General features: G+C 43.6%; 2 protein-coding genes across 2 annotated transcripts; one reads left to right on the top strand and one right to left on the bottom strand.

Moving 5' to 3' along the window:
- Positions 1-210: 210 nt before the first annotated feature.
- LOC139446790 (small integral membrane protein 29-like) lies at positions 211-4,409 on the bottom strand. Its single transcript, XM_071228115.1, has 4 exons — positions 4,269-4,409; positions 2,132-2,157; positions 1,164-1,287; positions 211-434 (listed from the first exon to the last, which is right to left on the bottom strand). The coding sequence occupies exons 1-4, from the start codon at positions 4,407-4,409 to the stop codon at positions 375-377; spliced, it is 351 nt and encodes a 116-aa protein (XP_071084216.1). The 3' UTR covers positions 211-374.
- Positions 4,410-6,740: 2,331 nt separating this feature from the next.
- On the top strand, positions 6,741-21,700 carry LOC139445653 (MTRF1L release factor glutamine methyltransferase-like). Its single transcript, XM_071226842.1, has 10 exons — positions 6,741-7,043; positions 7,134-7,394; positions 7,911-7,993; positions 8,582-8,675; positions 10,426-10,545; positions 11,073-11,187; positions 12,861-12,957; positions 15,977-16,072; positions 19,621-19,728; positions 20,751-21,700. Exons 1-10 carry the CDS (start codon positions 6,741-6,743, stop codon positions 20,791-20,793), a joined length of 1,320 nt encoding a protein of 439 aa, XP_071082943.1. The 3' UTR covers positions 20,794-21,700.
- The last annotated feature ends 168 nt before the right edge of the window (positions 21,701-21,868 follow it).

Here is a 21,868-nt window from a genome sequence, read left to right as displayed (position 1 = left end):
CTTGGTGCGAGGAGTTTGCAGGAGTTAAAACTACCCCTAGGTCTTCTGTAGAATGTGTATACATCTCAAATCTTGTGTGGAATGTCGTCTACGCGTCTCAGATCTTGTGTGGAATGTCATGTATACATCTAAACTCTTGTGTGGAATGTCGTCTACACATCTCAAGTCTTGTGTAATGTCGTGTATACATCTTAACTCTTGTGTGGAATGTTGTGTACACGTCTCAAGTCTTGTGTGGAATGTTGTGTATACATCTAAACACTTGTGTGGAATGTCGTGTACACGTCTCAAGGCTTTTGTGGAATGTCGTGTGCCCGAGTCTTGAGTGGAAAGTTGTATACGTCACATGTCTTCTTCGGAATGTTGTGTATACATCACAACTCAGAATGCATAGATGTGAGAGGAATCTTGGGGGAGTCTGGTGGACTTGGACTCTGCAATGGAACGTCATCATATTAATGTCATCATATCACCGTGTATTGATCCACGGCTTAAAACTCCAATGTACCTGCATCTGCAAACCAATTATCTTTCCTGGTGGATTCTATTGTCAGTTAGGTTTTTATAATTACCCCGGTCCATGGAATCCAGGTGTCAATTTTCATTCTCAGCTCCCTGGGACTATACAGCTGAAGCTGCCCGTGCCGTGTTAGGTTAACAGTCACATGACCATCTCATCCTACCGGGTACCCATTCACTGCTGCATGTACAGATGTATATTTCGAACGAAAGGTGAGGTGAAGTGAAATTGGGTTTAACGTCGCATCCAAGATTATTGCACTTATAAAGCGACGTTCATGTACATGTGTGTGTTTGTGTGGCTGCTTGTACTAGTCCGGACTGATGCCGATTTATAGTGCCAGTCAACTGGGATCTGGCAATTTAACATGAATACAACACTCAGACACAGTTTACTGGCTCCAAGCCGACCAGTCCTTGTTTTATCCCCTTGGCAGGGTTACAACAAGTCCTATCTTTTCATGTCTTTTGGTTATGACACGGCAGGGGATTGAACCCCAGACCTTCCGCTCCCCAGGCGGCGCTTTACCACTGGACCATGGAGGCGGTCTCGAACGAAGGGAAGCTAAGGGGACACCACACTTGTTCCATGTGCTTCAGTGCGAGGCAGTATCTGCATTCCTCCTTATAGTTTCATCACTCACCTCCATCCTGAGCCGCATCTGCTGCTCCCTCTCCTCCTCCAGGAGCTCCGACTCCCAGTCCCCGTTCTCATCCCCCGGGTCGAAGCTGTACAGCGGCATCAGATGGTGGCGGAGACGGTCCAGTCTGGACCACAAACATCAGCACTAGTCAGTGTTTGAAATTAAGCATGAAAGTTAAGTGTCCTTGTCCTAACCCTCATGTTAAAAGTTAAAGATTTAGGGGTCCCCAGATTCACATAGCATAGGAGCATACCTCAAAGACCCAGGACCTCCCTTATGTTTGAGCACTGCTAGATGTGTTTACCAAGACCAACTCAGTTGATGTAGTGATCTGACTTTCACTTATCAATCAGTTTTTTCAGTTATCAATCAGCTTCTTCACTAATCAATCATGCTTCAACTACGGGGTAATACATACAAAGATTTCATCCAGGCTTTCATAATGACTTGTATTTCGGCTCTATCATTGATAATGACTTGTATTTTTTTGTGTTATTGTTACAGGTCACAAATCGATTGCTACATGAGTTGCTGTTAGATAATGTTTTTATTACAATGAAGTATTTCAAAATGTATGTCACGAGCAACATAAGTTAGATATGCAGGGTGTCCTGCAACATTAACACATGTGTCCAGTACACACAAATGTACAGAATAGATGCAGAAAAAAGAATATGTTGTGTTCTGAGGGACACACAATAATATTCATTGTACCAAATTCTTGACAAGAAACACAAAGATCCTGTTGTACAGTAATTATCAAAATATACAGTACAGTACACCACACCATTTCATTAGTTTACAGACCCCTTACATTTCTTGTAAGGACCCTTGACATGAATTATTGGGGGTCCCAGTCTCGTAAGTCAAGGTAAAACCCTGTGTTTTAAACAATTCAGTTCAATTCAAAATTCACACATGAAAACACAGTAAAAGAGTATATGAAGTTTAAACAACAAGGACCCTACCTGTTTTTCTTAAGCACCAACACAGTCTGTAAAACAAATCGACATACATGTAATGTCATTAAGCTCTGACCAAACATGAAGGGCTGACAACACATAGAAGCTAGTGAGGCCATTATTGTTATATTTCACCACAGTCATGTCACATATGATTTTATGTTTTAAAAACAATCATGAAAATATATAAAATAAACAATTTGACATTCATATTCTAAAAATTGATCTTTTGGAGAAATTCCATCTTCCCGAGGCAAGGGCATTAACTGACAATAAAAGTCCAGTTTCCATCCTTGCCGAACTAGGCTGAAATTTCCAGGCTCGATCATAGTGCCATCTGTGGCTATTATGAGTTATGTCCTTCTACGTTCCTCCTATTGACCAATGAGATTCCATCTCTTATATATCACATGCATATGCTTCAAACAAAATGGCTGTGCCCAGTCAAGACGATCTGCTCAACAATCAAGGTCTACATTGTAATCAAATGGGTCTTACCCCGCGAAGTGCATAAAATAATGTGAGCACCTTGATTAAAGAATGAAAGAATTTGCAAAATATCTGTCGACTCCCAGTTGGCGGAACACATGCTTTGCAAATCCTGCAGTTGACCGAAATCTGCACTTGAAATCCATTTTGCTTAGGAACCGGATGTCTTGTTCGTTATGCGATTTGGTTGGACTATGCATAGACTTGTTAGTCCAGCCAAAACATAACTCCATAATTGCAGCCAAGTTCGGCAAGGGTGGAAACTGGACTTTTATAGTCAGTTAACTCCCCTGCCACGGGACGATGAAGAAATTCTGCCTTTCAGATGATCATTAATACACATGATGGTGTACAGAATTACTAGTTGATCAGGACATCATCCCGGTACAGAGACTGGACAACTGAGTTTCTGGGAAAGGCATCTTAGGTCAAATCCAACTAGTCCGCAGTTCATTTTGGATTAGTGGTTTACGTATTAAAAACAGCTAGATTTTAGTAGAAAACAACTGGTCCTCTAAATTTTCACTAGTCTTTTACTGACAGACAAGTGGCTGTGTCTATCCCTGTTAACATCAACTTAGTATTTTAGCTGTACAAGACAATGATATGGTTATTTCACAATCCTTGGGCAGGCCTTATCTTTTGGTTTGTATTTTAACAGCATTTCGCGGAATATCTACCATGTCTTCAGACATGAAACCATGGAAACAACATATATTTTGTGTGCTTCCCGTATATGAAACAACAAGTTCTCATATCCACTCAACAAGATATATTATCCCTCTACAGGAATTGATATAAAAGAATTTCCAGTTACATAAAAATAATTTGTGTTGTATTTCATTGTGGGATGCTTGTAGAAGGGAGGTAACTCTGACTACATCTGTTTTTTAACAAAGCTCTCAATGCTGATACCACAATCATAGTGTAGCCAGGGTAGTGGTGGTTATCCCGGGTCGGGTCGTTGGGAAACACAGACACAGGCAGATGATGATAATGGATTTTTGATAAGGGGGTGGCTGCTGTTGAAGAACTATCTGAAGAAAAGAAAAATGTCCTTCCTCCTCAACAGCAGCACATGAAGTGATAAGTCAGGTATGGAAGGAAGCTACCTGTAGAGGACCAGGGTGGCCAATTAGAAGACAGATTGCATTAAGCATCAAAGGAAGTGCTTAATGCAAGATATAAATAGACTGAGGGAAACCCTACAGGTGTGAAAAATGTCTAACGATAGACAGAAGGTTGAAGGTGAAGATCTGGTGAGAGATTCCCAGAGACTGAAAATAAGGGTGTTGAGTTGTTTAAAGAGTTAGATACTGATATTCAACTGTAGACAAGACAAACATTGAACATATAGATGATTATGATGATGATGTATGAATGATATAACTATAGGGAGAATATAAGGTACCCTGCTACAATAGCATTTTAAATATTTTTCCACATATCTTAAACAATAGAGAAGTTATTTGTTGTATTAATTGTTACCATCTTTATTTATTGTTTTGACAAACTACACCTTAAGCTGAGCAAAGATATGAGAAACACATAACACAATGTGTTGTTGTGTTTGTACATATGATACTGACGTGTGTACTGGTATCACTGCATGCAGGATTTGGCCAACAGTAGTGAAAGCAATATTTAATATTACCACAATGATGACAAGTCCAATAAAAATCACAGATCCAATGGGGATAAGTATATAGGCAAGGACTTGTCCTGATGACTTCTCTGTTTTTGCATCAGACTGTAGAGTGGTGACATCGATTGTTGTGTTGACTGTTGACACCATTATGTGGAGAAATGATGGACTGTTTTTTTTTCACGATTCACCAGTTGGACAGAAAGGCTGCCATCATGTTGGAACAAAGCTGCTTGGTAGACAGGATGGCTGCCATCATACTGACCAAATCTTGTGTCCTCTATTCTGTTGATGCTGGCATTTCCTTATTATCGAAGCACAAGGTTTCCTAGAAATGTAAAGAATTATCAATAGTATCAGTGTTGATAGAAACAGATATATATGGATACAGATGGATATAGATGGGACATTACAATAAAGTTTTTGTTGATAGATTTGTAACCTATTAAGAAAAATAACATACACAATCTGTGAAAAGAAGACGTAGATGTCTCTGGTAGTCATCCAAGAACATTTAATGGCAGTCTATTATTTCATCATCATACAGGCAAGGCAGTTTGGACAACACATGGACAGCACATGATGACATTAAACATGTGAATCGGGTGCATATAACTGTTGAACTGGCAACGAAATGGCAGACAAACGAAATTACACACCACAACATGTACACAGCATCGGCAATAGGCGAACAGCCATACTATTCTTATTATTATTGACCAGCATTCATTCAATTAGCCTACTTTATGACAATCTGGCCTCCCTCCCCTGTCAATTTTGACTAAATAATCATGAGACACAATATATTTCATCAGGACTGACCTATGAATATTAAGGCAATGTGCATGCCATTAAACTAGTCACGATAAGAATAAGCTTACTCAATACATGTCAGGCAACGGGGTGAATGAATATATTGTTTTAACATTTATTCATGGGATAGCTGATCTGAAGAAGGATGTATTTCATTTTTAGGGTCAGTGATAAGAATACTTCCATTTTTAATCATGAAGAATATTACTCAAAGAAATAATCACAATACCTAAACATCCATTTTCAAAACAAAACAATCTACGAGACTATGGCATGAATATTTGAAGGGGATAGTCGACTATTGGTTTCCATTTTATCAAGGGTGTTTTGTGCTCATGTCATATTTAACATGTTCATCAGGTGTCATTTTCTCGTGCTACGAATGAAAACAATCCCAGCGTGTATGAATTTAAAATAGGGGGATCAGTGTTCAGTTTACACAACACGTAACACCATACCTTGACTGGTGTGAGGGCAAAATAGCAGACAGCCTTTGAAACAGGAAGTAGTCACCGGAAGTTGAACTGCTGTCAATATATAATCCCACAATGCCTCATCAAAAATGTCAGCGCCCACTTATCTTCACATGGAACAATTCAGAAAGTGATAATAATGTGCTTTACTGGTATGACAGTTTTGTCGCAAGTGTTCAATCAAAACTATACAAAAGAGTTCATTTCTTTTTATATTCCGAATACCGGGTAGCTTACGAAATGTAATACACTGAAAGGACATGCGAGGTGTATCTGAATGGTTCATATATTCACACTAAAAATAAAAAAACCCAACTCATATGACAAGGACGCAGAAAATTTGACACTAGACGCAGAATACACACAGTCACAGTTGAACTTAAGATGAATAATTTAAACTACTATGTATATTGTAACTCCTCTTTGTAACCGACAGAAAAATAGTGAATATTTATGATTTCATAACCATGATACCTACTTGTCTTTCAAAACATTGCCTAAGAATGCTTATGATGCGTTGCCCTGATGACCTTACTTTACATTGTTTCTGTACCATGATAGGTCTTTGTAAAATAGCACAAATGCCAGCAATGATGAAATTGGTACAAAACAAATACCATGCCTGACTTTCCGACCTTCATGTACCTATATGTTTAGTTTAGTTTGTTGTTTAACGCAGCAATATTCCAGCCATATGACGATGGTCTCTAAGTAATAGAGTGTAGACCAGACAATCCAGTGATTTATATCATGAGCATTGGTCCATATATTTGAGATACAATGACATGCATGAACCAAGTGACTTAGTCAGTGAGCCTGACCACCCGATCCCGTTTGTCGCCACTTATGACAAGCATTGGTAGCTAAAGACCTATTCCCTACCTGGGTCTTAGTGGGTCATACCGATATGTATTTAAGGATTTGAATCCCTGTGGGAATTCCATGGTTAGAATTGGTGCCCATGCATCAAGCTATGCTGGTTGTAAGAGGCAGGATCAGATGGCCAGGACTGATGACTTGCTCTCAAGATTAATCACTGGATTGTCTGGTCCAGACTCCATTAAAAGTGGAAGTATCCCTGACAATACCTGACAATCCCTTGAGTCAGTGCTCACTTTGGTGCTTTGTCATTGCAGGCCTCATCACGACTACCGACTGAGCAGGAACAATGATCTCTGAAGCCTGTGCAGGAACAATGATCTCTCTAGCCTGTGCAAGACCATGCATGTGTGCATCCCTCAGCAAGACATACAAGTTGACATCGCAGTTACACACTGTTTTGTTATCACCGTTCGTTTCTAGATGCAGACAGCATCTACAACAGTCTGTTTCTTTATGTGCAAAGTCTTGTGCTGAAATATGTCATGATAGTAAACGCTGGCACTCTACTTGGCACAATGCCATGCACAGAGTACTGCCCAGTGCCAATATCTGCAAACACTCTCAGTCAAACATGTATGCACGGTCACACACTGCATGCAAACACTATCAGTCGAACATGTATGCACGGTCACACACTGCATGCAAACATCATCAGTTAAATTCACTGTCAAGATCATTTACTGTTTACAATAAGCTTGGGTCTAACTCACTGTCTAGGTCACTTGCTGCACGCACAGTGCACCAGTCAAGCAAACATTCTTTGACTGGAAACATGATGTTCACCAAATACCTGAATTCCCGATTGGACATGTGCATGGAAAGGTTACTGAGTACCAGAGCTGATGGTCGTGAGCGTCGTGTTGGAGATGTCTTGGAGGAGATGCAGCAGCTCCTGCTGGAGCTGGGAGTTCCAGAACCGAGGACGTCTGTGGAACTCTTCATCGCTCATGTTCTAGGAAAGTCAACGGTATAGCTTTGATCTTAACTATGTCTAGTAACCATCATTAAAGCTGTAATGCTTCAACAGTGTGCAGTGTGCCATTATACAAGTCCTTCATATGTGAGGTAGCTATTATGAATCCTTCAGAATTTTCATCTTTATGCTCCTTTTGCCATGTTTATTACATTTATCATTGTAGCAACAGTAATAATAATCATTGATAATAATGATGACAACAATAATATCTCTAAATTTTTATGCCGCTAAAATCCGGTTAAAAACTTCTCTGTGCTTTTTTATACTCTGGGCTGGACATATCACTGTGTATACACTTCTCTGAAGCGATCCCGTTTTTAGCATTGACTTGAATGTTGTCATGTCTTCTGACTATATGTGTGAGTAACTTTCCTGGGGTAACTTCCAAGTCCCTCCTCACCTAATCACTGTGCTGACCTGTTTGTGTATATTTCGTGTTGTGAAGTCATTTGTGTTTATCAAGTATAACGTATGAGTCCCACATCTATGGATTGTGTGTGCTGACAGTTCCATGGCGTGTCTGCTGACCGTGGACTGACCGGTCCGGAGGTGGAGCGTGTGTGGGAGATGGTGAAGCTGAGACAACAACGGTCAGTACCAGACAGGGATAATTATGTTACGTACATTAACTTGGGTGGGTGGTGGGGGTGGGGGGTTTGGGGTGTTATAGTGTTAGGGTGGAAGGGGACAGCATTAGGATGGGGAGGGTGATAGGGCTGGGTGAGGGAGGGGCTGCTTACCATGGGTTGGGTTGGGTTGGGTGTTACTGTAAGGGTGGGTAGAGGATCGTGTAAAGGTGGGAAATGGTTAGTGTTATGGTGGGAGTGGAGGGGGGAGGGGAGGGGTGGACATAGTGTTAGTTTTGGGGTTGGGTGGTTGGGAGGTAGATAATGTTTTGTATGGGAAGAGGATAGTGTAAAGGTGGGAAATGGTTAGCATTATGGTCCCACTGGGGGTGGTGGGGGAGGGGGGAGGGGGGGAACATAGTGTTAGTTTGGGGGGTGGGGGTAGTAAGGCGAGGTGACATAATATAGAACTGGAAAAAAGTAAATACATTTGTCCCACTTTGAGAGCCTAGCGTGACAGGCTGGACCCCAACTTGCACCCATGTGTCCCATGTGATGACCAACACTCCTCCTGATCAGGGCCAGATAACCCAGCTAATGCCCCCCTTCCAGAATACCGGTACAGTACATCCTGGGAGAGTGGGACTTCTGTGACATCCTGCTGAGAATGAGGCCGCCGGTGTTTATTCCTCGGCCAGAGACAGAGGTGAGCAGGCAGACTGTAACCCCAGAATCCATGCCATGCATGACACACATCTACATGCTCAGTCCTAGTCAGTGAGTCAATGTTGCTGCATGCCAAAGTCAGCAATATTTTGCCTGTATCACAGCTTTGAAACCAAATCTAGACCAGACAAACCAGTGACTGAAAGCACAATCCACAATCCATGCAATCAGGTTTTTCAGAGATTGCCGGCAATATCTCCAGTTGCAGCTGGAGCATTGACATGTGGTTTTCTTCAGGTTTTGCCATGGGCACTCATACTTGTGGAATTTAAGTGTTGCCAACCACAGTACTTTTCATTGAAAACTGAAATAGGTTTTTTGAAAGTCCTTTCATTAGGGCGACCGCCTCCATAGTCTGGTGGTAGAGAGACCGCCCTGAGAGCTGAAGGTCCGGGGTTTGATCCCCGGCCGCGTCATACCAAAAAAACGTTAAAAGATGGTACTTGTTGTTACCCTGTCTGGCGCTCGGCTTAAAGGGGCTAAAAGAAGGACTGGTCAGCTCGGAGTCAGTATACTGTGTCTGAGTGGGGTATTCGTGTTAAACTGCGGCATGGTATCTCAGTAGACTAGCACTATTAATCAGCATTAGTTGGAACTAGTACAAGCAGTCACGCACGCAGTCGCGCACGCAGTCGCGCACTCAGTCACACACGCATGCATGTCGCTGTATAAGTGCAATAATCTTGGACGTTAAACCCAATCTCACCTCACCTCACCTTTCATTAGGCATGTTCATGTATTCATCATTCCCCCTGGAGATTGCTGCAATTTGCTGTGAAGAATTGCCTCCCTTGGTTTCTAATCCCAGTTTGTTCTGATGTGCCTAGGTTTGGCAGCACCGTACCTGTGCTCATGGGTTTCACTGAAGTCGTAAATGTCTAAAACATGCATCATTGTGGGCTTTCCTCCCACATCAAGCTGACACATGGTGATATGACTGGAATACTTTTCAAAGTGGCGATAAAACCCAACTCACTCACTCACTTACTCACTTCATATCTTTGCTATTAAACATTAAACATTAAAGAGTTTGCGTTTCATTTTGTGGTGTAATGGAGATAAACATGTTGTGTTTTCCATGTCGAGCTGGTTACTTGTAGCTGGAATTTGTGCCTGTGCTAAATTTAACATTTGAAACCTCACTCTGGGTTTTCACTTCAAAATTCATTTAGTGTGGTTTTGTCTACAGGTGACCTAGCCCTACACTGGAAACACAATACAATCAAGTCTCGTTAACCTGACACTCGTTACTCCGACAATCGGCTTAATCTGACCCGTTAATCCGACAGTCTCGCACTACGACACACCTCATTTGCAACAATTTTAGGAAATCACTCATTAATCAGTCTCGTTAATCCGACACAGTGATCAGAGTATTCCGTGGTCATCTGCCCGCGAGTACACAGCCCCGTGTTTTGATGCGAGACGAGTCGGCTGGTAGCTGCATATTACAACGGCTGCAGAGATAAACTTGCTTAACAATAAACAATTAATGCTTTAAATATAGAAAACAGGATAAATCACATGCTTAGATTACCTCAATCGCATTAAAATCCGATACAAGTTCTCGCTGAGGACATCCCATTACAGGTCACGTCAGAACAACATTTCGCGAACTTTCATGTAGTTGTCCGATTTTCGATCATGTCGGATTAACGGGACTTGACTGTATGTATATCTCCTAAGTCAATCTCCTTGAGGATATTCTAACGTAAGTTTGTATTACCTAGGAGCTGGTTGGTTTCATCAAGTCACATCTCCAGGGCTCGGGACATCAACAGACAAGGTTGCTTGAGATTGGATGTGGATCAGGGGCCATAACTCTTGCACTGCTGAAAGAATTTCCACAGGTCATAAGATGTTATTATTTTCTTGAAAGTAGATGCAAATTAGATCATGTGTTTCAACTTTGAAACACAAGTTTGATTTTTATTTTTGGTATTCAAGGTATATCTAGATCACTGAGCTGAGTTGCTTCCCTTAGCCCTCGGCAGGATCTGCTGGCAATGGGTTTAAATCTCGTCTATTTGATAATGATCCTTGGTCTGTCGGTCCCTGTTTTGTAAGTTTCTCCAAAGTGTTTGTTGATAAAGATTTCTGAAAAACATTGTCATTACAGTGAAATAAAAACCAAACAAAAAGGCTGTTATATTTTTATCATGACATGTCAGTACCTTACTTCACCCTTCAAACTCTTTTTAACCTACTTTAGTTACTGAAATGACAGACTCAAAATTTCAAATGTAATCCACATTTGTGAATTTGGGGTCGATGGATCCATAAACCATAAACCAAATAGGGTGATGAAGCTGACCTACCATGAGGAGGATTGTGACTTCCATACTGAGAAGCAGTTATCACACATGTGTGGCTTCAGATGCAGGCAGTCGCTGTTGACAAGACAACACATGCTTGTGAGCTGACGGCTGATAACGCCACCAGCCTCGGGCTGACAGACAGGCTGGACGTGATACACCTGGATATCAGTGCAGGTGAGTTACCTTATACACCTGGATATCAGTACAGGTGAGTTACCTTATACACCTGGATATCAGTGCAGGTGAGTTACCTTATACACCTGGATATCAGTACAGGTGAGTTATCTTATACACCTGGATATCAGTACAGGTGAGTTACCTTATACACCTGGATATCAGTGCAGGTGAGTTATCTTATACACCTGGATACCAGTACAGGTGAGTTACCTTATACACCTGGATATCAGTGCAGGTGAGTTACCTTATACACCTGGATATCAGTACAGGTGAGTTACCTTATTCACCAGGATATCAGTGCAGGTGAGTTACCTTATACACCTGGATATCAGTGCAGGTGAGTTACCTTATACACCTGGATATCAGTACAGGTGAGTTACCTTATACACCTGGATATCAGTACAGGTGAGTTACCTTATACACCTGGATATCAGTGCAGGTGAGTTACCTTATACACCTGGATATCAGTACAGGTGAGTTACCTTATACACCTGGATATCAGTACAGGTGAGTTACCTTATACACCTGGATATCAGTACAGGTGAGTTACCTTATTCACCTGGATATCAGTACAGGTAAGTTATCTTCTTCACCTGGATATCAGTACAGGTGAGTTGACCCGTGGAGATCATCAGTACATGTGAGTTACATTATACACCTGGATATCAGTACATGTGAGTTACCTTATACACCTGGATATCAGTATGGTGCTGACAAGCCAAGGATTATTATTTGTGTGAATTAGGGATTGAAACCACAGTTGTAGGATGCTGGCATGACTAAGGGACTTAACTCTGCGCAGCAATTCACAGGGCCACTGGTGTAACCCTCTTCCTTGACTTCATGTGACATCAGTCTATGGAACAAAATCTTCATATGTTATGGAGACGGGAGTTTGCTAAACTGATTGAAGCATTCATAAAATATGTTCAGTTTGTTATGAAATGTGGGATACATCTGAAGGCATGGATGGTTGCTGATGCTGTGAATCAGTGGTTTGTCCCACTGAGACTTTGACGGTAAGACTGTAACAGTTATATAAACAACATTCATTCAGTTTCTACCAAGCATGTCAATACCAGGTAACATAGCAACCACTCGCTGTCCTTGTAGTATGGTTAAGGCATCTTTGAGCAGGCAGGAATTCCTTGCTGTAATTGTTTGTTTGTTGTCTTTCTCTGTATGAGGATGTGTAGTATGGTGATGTCAGTGGGTGAGTGGTGAGATATCCTAGTGATGTTGTTACCCTGCCTGGTGCTTGGCATGAAGTACTAAAGGTGGACAGGTTGCCTCGGAGTCAGTATACTGTGTCTGAGTGGGGTATCCATGTTTAACTGGCATGCTTTCTCAGTGGGCTAGCACTATAAACCTGGCACTCGTTGCTATTCATGTGCAATAATATTAACTATTTCGTCAAACCCCCATTTTTTCTCATTTCACCACTCGCTCACTCACTCACTCACTCACTCACTTACCCAACTAACCACTCACTCACTCGATTACTCACTCACTCACTCACTCGATTTCTCACTCACTCACACGGTCACTCATTCGATTACTCACTCGATTACTCACTCACTCGATTACTCACTCTCACACACTCACTCACTCACTCACTCACTCACTCACTCACTCACTCACTCACTCACTCACACCATGATGTGTTTCAGAGCCAGCCCCTGACCTGGGTGTGTTTGATGTGATTGTCAGCAACCCTCCCTACATCAGCACGGAGGACCTGGACCAGCTGGACCCCCAGGTCTCCCGGTACAGTCTCCTCTCTCAGACTCTAACAATATCTTTTTGGAAATGAATATGGGTTCACTCGGTGTACAGGATAAAGTGCTGACTTGAGTACACGTTTTGTGGACCGCCTCCGTGGTCTAGTGGTAGATCGTCAGAGAGTGGAAGGTCAGGGGTTCGATCCCCGGCTGCATCATACAAAAAGATGTTAAAATATGGTACTTGTTACCCTGTCTGGCGCTCGGCATTATAGGGCTAAAACAAGGACTGGTCGGCTGGGAGTCAGTATACAGTGTCTAAGTGGGGTATTCATGTTAAACTACGGCGTGGTACCACGGTGGGCTGGCACTATCAAATCGGCATTATTCTGGACCAGTGTGCATGCACACGCTCACACGCTCACACGCTCACACACTCACATGGCGCTTTATAAGAGCATTAATCTTGGACGCAATGTTAAACCCCATTTCACCTCACCTCACCTTTTGTATGAAATATGCATCTGTACATGCAGCAGTCAGTGGGTACCCGGTAGGATGAGATGGTAATGTGACTGTTAACCTAACACGGCACGGGCAGCTTGAGTTCAATAGTCCGTCACCTCACAAGCTTTGTGAAAGTTGCTATTTTGTGTTTTGTATGGAAGCAAATCAGTGATAGATGTGGCCAGTAGTCCGAGACAAGTAAAAATCGTCAGGGTCTAATTTATTGCTCTTAAAATTTATCTATTTTGCCTGAACTACTAGTCCAAAATGAGGTGTAGTCTAGTGGGATTTGAAAATGTGATACTTGCGAGAAAACTTTAATCAGACATGATGATGTACAATTACAAATGTATTTCATGGTGTGCTGGGCATTGTTTTATTGCATGCAAATGTTTGAGTCAGTAAGCACAATGACTGCGTTTGATGTTATACGACCAGGCTGATCCCTATATCTACAGCTGAACATGTAGAAACATTATCTTCATGGACTATATCAGTGTGAGTGAGTGAGTGAGTTGAGTTTAAAGCCGCTTTAAGCAGTATTTCAGTTATATTGAGGCATGTCAGCTTTATGTGGGAGGAAAGCCTGAAGTGATGCAGGTCTCAGACGTTTACCACTTCAGTGAAACCCACAAGCATGGGTATGGTGCTGACAAACCTAGAAACATAATCAGGGCGAACCGGGATTCGAAACCCACAATCATAGGTTTCTCGCGTGCAACTCTACACAGGGAATCTCGGTGCTTTACACGACTGGGCCACCCGTGCTCCCGGACTATATCAAAACAATCATGGACTCGTCATTATCAGTCAGGCCTCACACTCCTCAGAACACTCTCACCTTGAGCCTCATCATCGTAACAGGGTATTATAAAAGTCAAGGTCAGATTAAATATGGAAATAACATTTTATATCCTCCGTGTTTTAATAAACAGGCATATAGCGATCACTATGTCAGTCCGTCTGCCAGCCATCCGTTTTGCTTTTCTATATAGATCAGTCTAGTGGTGAACTCGTGCCTTTTCATGATTTAGGATTTTTATGGTTTTTTTTCATTTTTTTTCAATGACAATTTCGACTTATACTGAAAATGAGGGTAGTGTTGTTTCGGTAACAGAACTCCAACACCGTTGAATATTTCTTGTTAAAACTTGCTATATAGATCATGATTTGGGATTTTGAAAATTACTGAACAGCATTATTTTTTTCTTCACTGAACTGAATGTATCCCATGGGAGTGAACCCAAAGTGGGGTATAAGTAGCCAGGCTCTGTTTCCGAATGGCACCAGGCGGGGGATTTGTCATCTTCTGATGTATGTATGTATAATTTGGATGTTGTGAGGAAAACAGTATGGCTGCTTTCAGTGCTGGAGGAAGCAAGGAATGGTCAGTAACGGGGATTAGACGACAAAAGGACATTTACACCCACTAGAAATGTTGAACTTAAAATTTAGGTAAAACTGTGAAATATTGTTATTATAATAATACAGAAGACTTCCAGCAAGCCATATTTCTTTCTGGATTAGATTGATGTGATCAAGTACAGAGGTTAAAATGAGTGAACATTTTGATATGTACAACTTTACCATTTTATTTTAATTAAGTACATGACCCAAGGTGAACTTTTCACCATAGGTTTGTGTATCTTCACCTCTTGAGAAAAGGCTGGTGTCAAAGTGTTGCTCTAGTGTTCAAGTATTAACAAACATGCACCTTGAGAGCCTTTCACCTCTTTGGACCTAGCTGTACAGTTTGGCTTGTCCAAAACATGCAAGTTTCAAAAAGAAGGAAATGTTAATTCTCAAATATTTAAACACACCTGGTAACCTATTTTAGATTTTTATTTTTTTTGCATATTTTCCAAATTATGCATGTAACCATGGTAACATATTCACATATGTCTGGTGCTGGTTGTAGAGCCTTTTTGCTAGCAGCATCATTGTATGTGTTACACATTCTTGTAATAACATCCAGACCAGATGATGATGATGATGATGATGATGATGATGATGATGATGATAAAAAAGTGTCAGAATAGGTCCTCTGAAACTAAGAGGTAATGTAATGGATGGTCAGGCTGTTACATGATTGATTTAGTGTTGTTCTGTACCCCAATGGTGTGGATTGTTCCTCGTAATATCAATCACTGGATAGTCTGGCCTGATTATGTTCCTTGGTTTGTCAGCACCTGACACACGCTTAATGTTGGTTTCCCTAAACTGGTAAATGTCTAAAACCTGCATCACATCAAGGTGACATGGCATGATGTGATTGAAATACTGTCGAAAGTGGCATTTAACCTAACTCACTCACTCACCCTATATGGAGGTAAGTTTGTGTCTAGGGTATCTGTGGATAGTCTTATTGTCTCATTTTAAAGTGTTTTGAGTGTTCTGGAGAGAATGTGTATGTGAAAGCAGTTTTCCATGGATTAAGACCAATCATCATTGATCCCTGGATTATTTTTTCATTTTTCAAGGTTTTCAATTAAAACATTTAAAAATTTGAAATCAAGCTTTATTTCCTAACTGACTTTAGTATATAATAATTGTTTCAGGTATGAAGACCGGACCGCTCTGCATGGTGGAGGAGACGGCCTAGATGTTGTCAGACAGATCCTCACCAAGGCTTCGTCTCTGCTCACACACGAGGGGTACGTTCTCTGTCACACGAGGGGTACGTTCACTGTCACACACGAGGGGTACGTTCACTGTCACACAAGGGGTAGGTTCACTGTCACACACAAGGGGTGGGTTCACTGTCACACAAGGGGTACGTTCACTGTCACACACGAGGGGTACGTTCACTGTCACACAAGGGGTAGGTTCACTGTCACACACAAGGGGTGGGTTCACTGTCACACAAGGGGTACGTTCACTGTCACACACGAGGGGTACAGTCACTGTCACACAAGGGGTAGGTTCACTGTCACACACAAGGGGTGGGTTCTCTATCACACGAGGGGTACGTTCACTGTCACACACGAGGGGTGGGTTCACTGTCACACACGAGGGGTACGTTCACTGTCACACAAGGGGTACGTTCACTGTCACACACGAGGGGTACGTTCACTGTCACACAAGGGGTAGGTTCACTGTCACACACAAGGGGTGGGTTCACTGTCACACAGGGGCGGTCGGGTAACCTAGTGGTTAAAGCGTTCGCTCGTCACGCAGAAGACCCGGGTTCGATTCCCGACATGGGTACAATGTGTGAAGCCCATTTCTGGTGTCCCCCGCCGTGATATTGCTGGAATATTGCTAAAAGTGGCGTAAAACCATACTCACTCACTCACTGTCACACAAGGGGTAGGTTCACTGTCACACACTAGGGGTAGGTTCACTGTCACACAAGGGGTACGTTCACTGTCACACACAAGGGGTACGTTCACTGTCACACAAGGGGTAGGTTCACTGTCACACACTAGGGGTAGGTTCACTGTCACACAAGGGGTGGGTTCACTGTCACACAAGGGGTAGGTTCACTGTCACACACTAGGGGTAGTTTCACTGTCACACAAGGGGTACGTTCACTGTCACACACAAGGGGTACGCTCACTGTCACACAAGGGGTAGGTTCAATGTCACACACAAGGGGTACGCTCACTGTCACACAAGGGGTAGGTTCACTGTCACACACAAGGGGTGGGTTCACTGTCACACAAGGGGTACGTTCACTGTCACACACAAGGGGTACGCTCACTGTCACACAAGGGGTACGTTCACTGTCACACACAAGGGGTACGCTCACTGTCACACAAGGGGTAGGTTCACTGTCACACACAAGGGGTGGGTTCACTGTCACACAAGTGGTGGGTTCACTGTCACACAAGGGGTGGGTTCACTGTCACACACAGGGGGTAGGTTCACTGTCACACACAAGGGGTGGGTTCACTGTCACACAAGGGGTGGGTTCACTGTCAAACAAGGGGTGGGTTCACTGTCACACACAGGGGGTAGGTTCACTGTCACACACAAGGGGTGGGTTCACTGTCACACAAGTGGTGGGTTCACTGTCACACAAGGGGTGGGTTCACTGTCACACACAGGGGGTAGGTTCACTGTCACACACAAGGGGTGGGTTCACTGTCACACAAGGGGCAGGTTCACTGTCAAACAAGGGGTGGGTTCACTGTCACACGAGGGGTGGGTTCACTGTCACACACGAGGGGTGGGTTCACCGTCAAACAAGGGGTGGTCTCACTATCACACATGAGGGGTGGGTTCACTGTCACACACGAGGGGTAGGTTCACTGTCACACACAAGGTGTGGGTTCACTGTCACACACGAGGGGTGGGTTCACTGTCACACACAAGGGGTGGGTTCACTGTCACACAAGAGGTAGGTTCACTGTCACACAAGAGGTAGGTTCACTGTCACACAAGGGGTAGGTTCACTGTCACAAAAGGGGTAGGTTCACCGTCACACGAGGGGTGGGTTCACTGTCACACACAAGGGGTGGGTTCACTGTCACACACAAGAGGTGGGTTCACTGTCACACACAAGGGGTGGGTACACTGTCACACAAGGGTAGGTTCACTGTCACACACAAGGGGTGGGTTCACTGTCATACACAAGGGGTGGGTTCACTGTCACACAAGGGGTGGGTTCACTGTCACACACAAGGGGTGGGTTCACTGTCACACAAGGGGTGGGTTCACTGTCACACACAATGGGTGGGTTCACTGTCACACACTAGGGGTGGGTTCACTGTCACACCCAAGGGGTGGGTTCACTGTCACACACAAGGGGTGGGTTCACTGTCACACACAAGGGGTGGGTTCACTGTCTAACAAGAGGTAGGTTCACTGTCACACAAGGGGTAGGTTCACTGTCACACAAGGGGTAGGTTCACCGTCACACGAGGGGTGGGTTCACTGTCACACACAAGGGGTGGGTTCACTGTCACACACAAGGGGTGGGTTCACTGTCACACACAAGGGGTGGGTTCACTGTCACACACAAGGGGTGGGTACACTGTCACACACAAGGGGTGGGTTCACTGTCATACACAAGGGGTGGGTTCACTGTCACACAAGGGGTGGGTTCACCGTCACACACAAGGGGTGGGTTCACTGTCACACAAGGGGTGGGTTCACTGTCACACACAATGGGTGGGTTCACTGTCACACACTAGGGGTGGGTTCACTGTCACACCCAAGGGGTGGGTTCACTGTCACACACAAGGGGTGGGTTCACTGCCACACAAGAGGTAGGTTCACTGCCACACAAGGGGTGGGTTCACTGTCACACACAAGGGGTGGGTTCACTGTCACACACAAGGGGTGGGTTCACTGTCACACACAAGGGGTAGGTACACTGCCACACAAGGGATGGGTTCACTGTCACACACAAGGGGTGGGTTCACTGTCACACCCAAGGGGTGGGTTCACTGTCACACACAAGGGTAGGTTCACTGTCACACACAAGGGGTGGGTTCACTGCCACACAAGGGGTGGGTTCACTGTCACACACAAGGGGTGGGTACACTGTCACACAAGGGGTGGGTTCACTGTCACACACAAGGGGTGGGTTCACTGCCACACAAGGGGTGGGTTCACAGTCACACACAATGGGTGGGTTCACTGTCACACACTAGGTGTGGGTTCACTGTCACACCCAAGGGGTGGGTTCACTGCCACACAAGGGGTGGGTTCACTGTCACACACAAGGGGTGGGTTCACTGCCACAGGAGGGGTGGGCTCACTGTCACTCACAAGGGGTGGGTACACTGTCACACAAGGGTAGGTTCACTGTCAAACACAAGGGGTGGGTTCACTGCCACACAAGGGGTGGGTTCACTGTCACACACAATGGGTGGGTTCACTGTCACACCCAAGGGGTGGGTTCACTTTCACACACAAGGGTTGGGTTCACTGCCACACAAGAGGTAGGTTCACTGCCACACAAGGTCGGGTTCACTGTCACACACAAGGGGTGGGTTCACTGCCACACAAGAGGTAGGTTCACTGCCACACAAGGTCGGGTTCACTGTCACACACAAGGGGTGGGTTCACTGTCAAAGACAAGGGGTAGTTTCACTGTCACATACAAGGGGTAGGTTCACTGTCACATGAGGGGTAGGTTCACTGTCACACACAAGGGGGTAGGTTCACTGTCACACAAGGGGTAGGTTCACTTCCACACAGGCGTAGTTCACTGTCACACAAGGTGTAAGTTCACGGACTTGTGTGTTGGCAGCACTGTGTGGCTGGAGGTGGACACATCCCACCCCGGGAGGATACAGAGCCTGGTGGAGGAGCAGGGGGGGCTCCGGTATCTCAGGACACTGCAGGACTTCACTGCCAGGTGGGTACTGGGTGCTCATGGCTGAGATTGAAGGTCAAATTCATTCGGTCGAATGTGCACACAGTGATCCGTCGCTACAACCCTATCAAATAATTGATGACTGTTATAGGTCATCAGCGGTTTAACCGAGGCAGAGTCGTAGGTGGTAGAGCATACAGTATACATGCTCTGCCTACCTAAGACAATCTACATTACACGTTTCAGAGTTTTAAAAAGTTGTTTATGATTCATAGTGTAAATAAAGATTTATCGAGTATTAATATTCGATTTCAAAAATAAATTCAGCAAATTCAGGTGAATAAACAGGTATAAAAAACTTGGTCAATAAAAATATGAAAAGTGATATAAAACATCACTAAACATGATGATTTACCGGTTCCATTTATAGTGTATTTCCTGCTCTCCAAGGCATTGTTTTATATGCAGAGATTAAGATTACCGTGTGTATTTTCTTGTAAACTAAGCTGGAAATAGCAATCAGCTGTGCACACGTTTCCTCCCAATCTACCAGTGATTCAGTTTAAACGTACCCAAAGATACAACTTCAAAGATGCAATGGTTGGAAGAAATTGTATCTGAAATTATTATTTTATCAGGAATAATAAATTCCAATATGGTTTTATTTTAGTTGCAGCTATATTTAAAATGATAAGAACCATAAGCGTATCACTTTGGTACAGGTGGTATGCAGGATATTTTAACGTATGGAACAATTTGACCAGTCACCGTAGGGACTTCCCACGCTACATGTATTTCGATTGACATTTAATAGTCAAACTGCCTCAAATATGACTTTTAATGAGTCAAGGTATTTCATTTATGATATGTGTATCCATTCTCTTGCAACTAAAGTCAGATAGTTTTTCTGTATTGGGCATGTGTTTCCAATACCAATGTCATTCAAGACTGAAACAACCTTAGGACTATTCAAGTAGATCGATGCAAAGGCCTAAGTTGTTCTACGATGGACAACATGAGGGATGCATGTTATACAAACATCTTCAGTCAGTACCTTTTTTCAGGGATCGATTTTGTGTCCTTCAGTACTGGGACCCGACCAGATGAAACAGGTGGACGTGACAGACAACGATTTTGTTCAGAGTGAAGAAAGCTGTCAAGGTATCACCAGCTGAAGATCTCCTGATGTACTCCTGTCTTCAGGATGGTTTGGAATCCTTTTGAGAACCAAGGAATAAGGAGATCTGTCTTATCTACTGATAAACCAAGGCATGTTCCTGCATTTGGTGGTGCTGCGGTGCAGAGTTGCCTCCACTTGGCTGTACCAGAATCTTGTGATCATGGTTTTGAATCCCAGATTGGAGTTTTCTCCCACATGGAGTGAAGACATTAGGGCTGGGACGAGTCCAAATTTACTACCCGGGTACCCAACCCCACATTATCCTACCCTACCCTACCCGGGTACCTGCTGTAGGTCTCAAGAGAGAGGAACAAAATGTACGATTGGGACTAGTTTGACCATAGCCCAAGCAACATGCACTTGGGTACACATATAGAACAATCTGGTCATGCATACACTAAATGTGACTGAATCTTTATCGTTATTCAAACATATGAAAGTCAGAAGGAATGTGTGTATAGTCAGAGAAAATGCGAACATTAGAGACTTGTAGAGTAACCATATAGTTCCAGATAACTTTTGTCATTAACCAATACTCCTACTCAGTACCCATCCGACCCAAGTACCCGAGTAACCTGTCCCAGGCCTACTGAAAAGATTGACCAACAAAATAAGATAACAAAATCATGACTTCAGTTAACTTATGTTGCCATGAATACCTAGATAACCTCAGCTCGATGGTTAACAAGGCCATATATGGACATGCATTTTTTATGCCAAACTGACAAAGTTCAAGAATAAAATTGTAAGAACATGGCGATTCCATGATGGGTGGTAATGTCTCCTACTGTGGCGCCACCATGATGGGTGGTAATGTCTCCTACTGTGGCGCCACCATGATGGGTGGTGATATCTCCTACTGTGGTGCCACCATGATGGGTGGTAATGTCTCCTACTGTGGCGCCACCATGATGGGTGGTGATATCTCCTACTGTGGCGCCACCATGATGGGTGGTGATATCTCCTACTGTGGTGCCACCATGATGGGTGGTAATGTCTCCT

This window comes from Haliotis cracherodii, unplaced genomic scaffold (genome assembly GCF_022045235.1).
Source record: "Haliotis cracherodii isolate W230 unplaced genomic scaffold, xgHalCrac1.p SCAF_6, whole genome shotgun sequence".
NCBI lineage: Eukaryota > Metazoa > Mollusca > Gastropoda > Lepetellida > Haliotidae > Haliotis > Haliotis cracherodii.
Note: the sequence above shows the minus strand (reverse complement) of the source record. Positions and strands in the feature narration are given on the sequence as shown.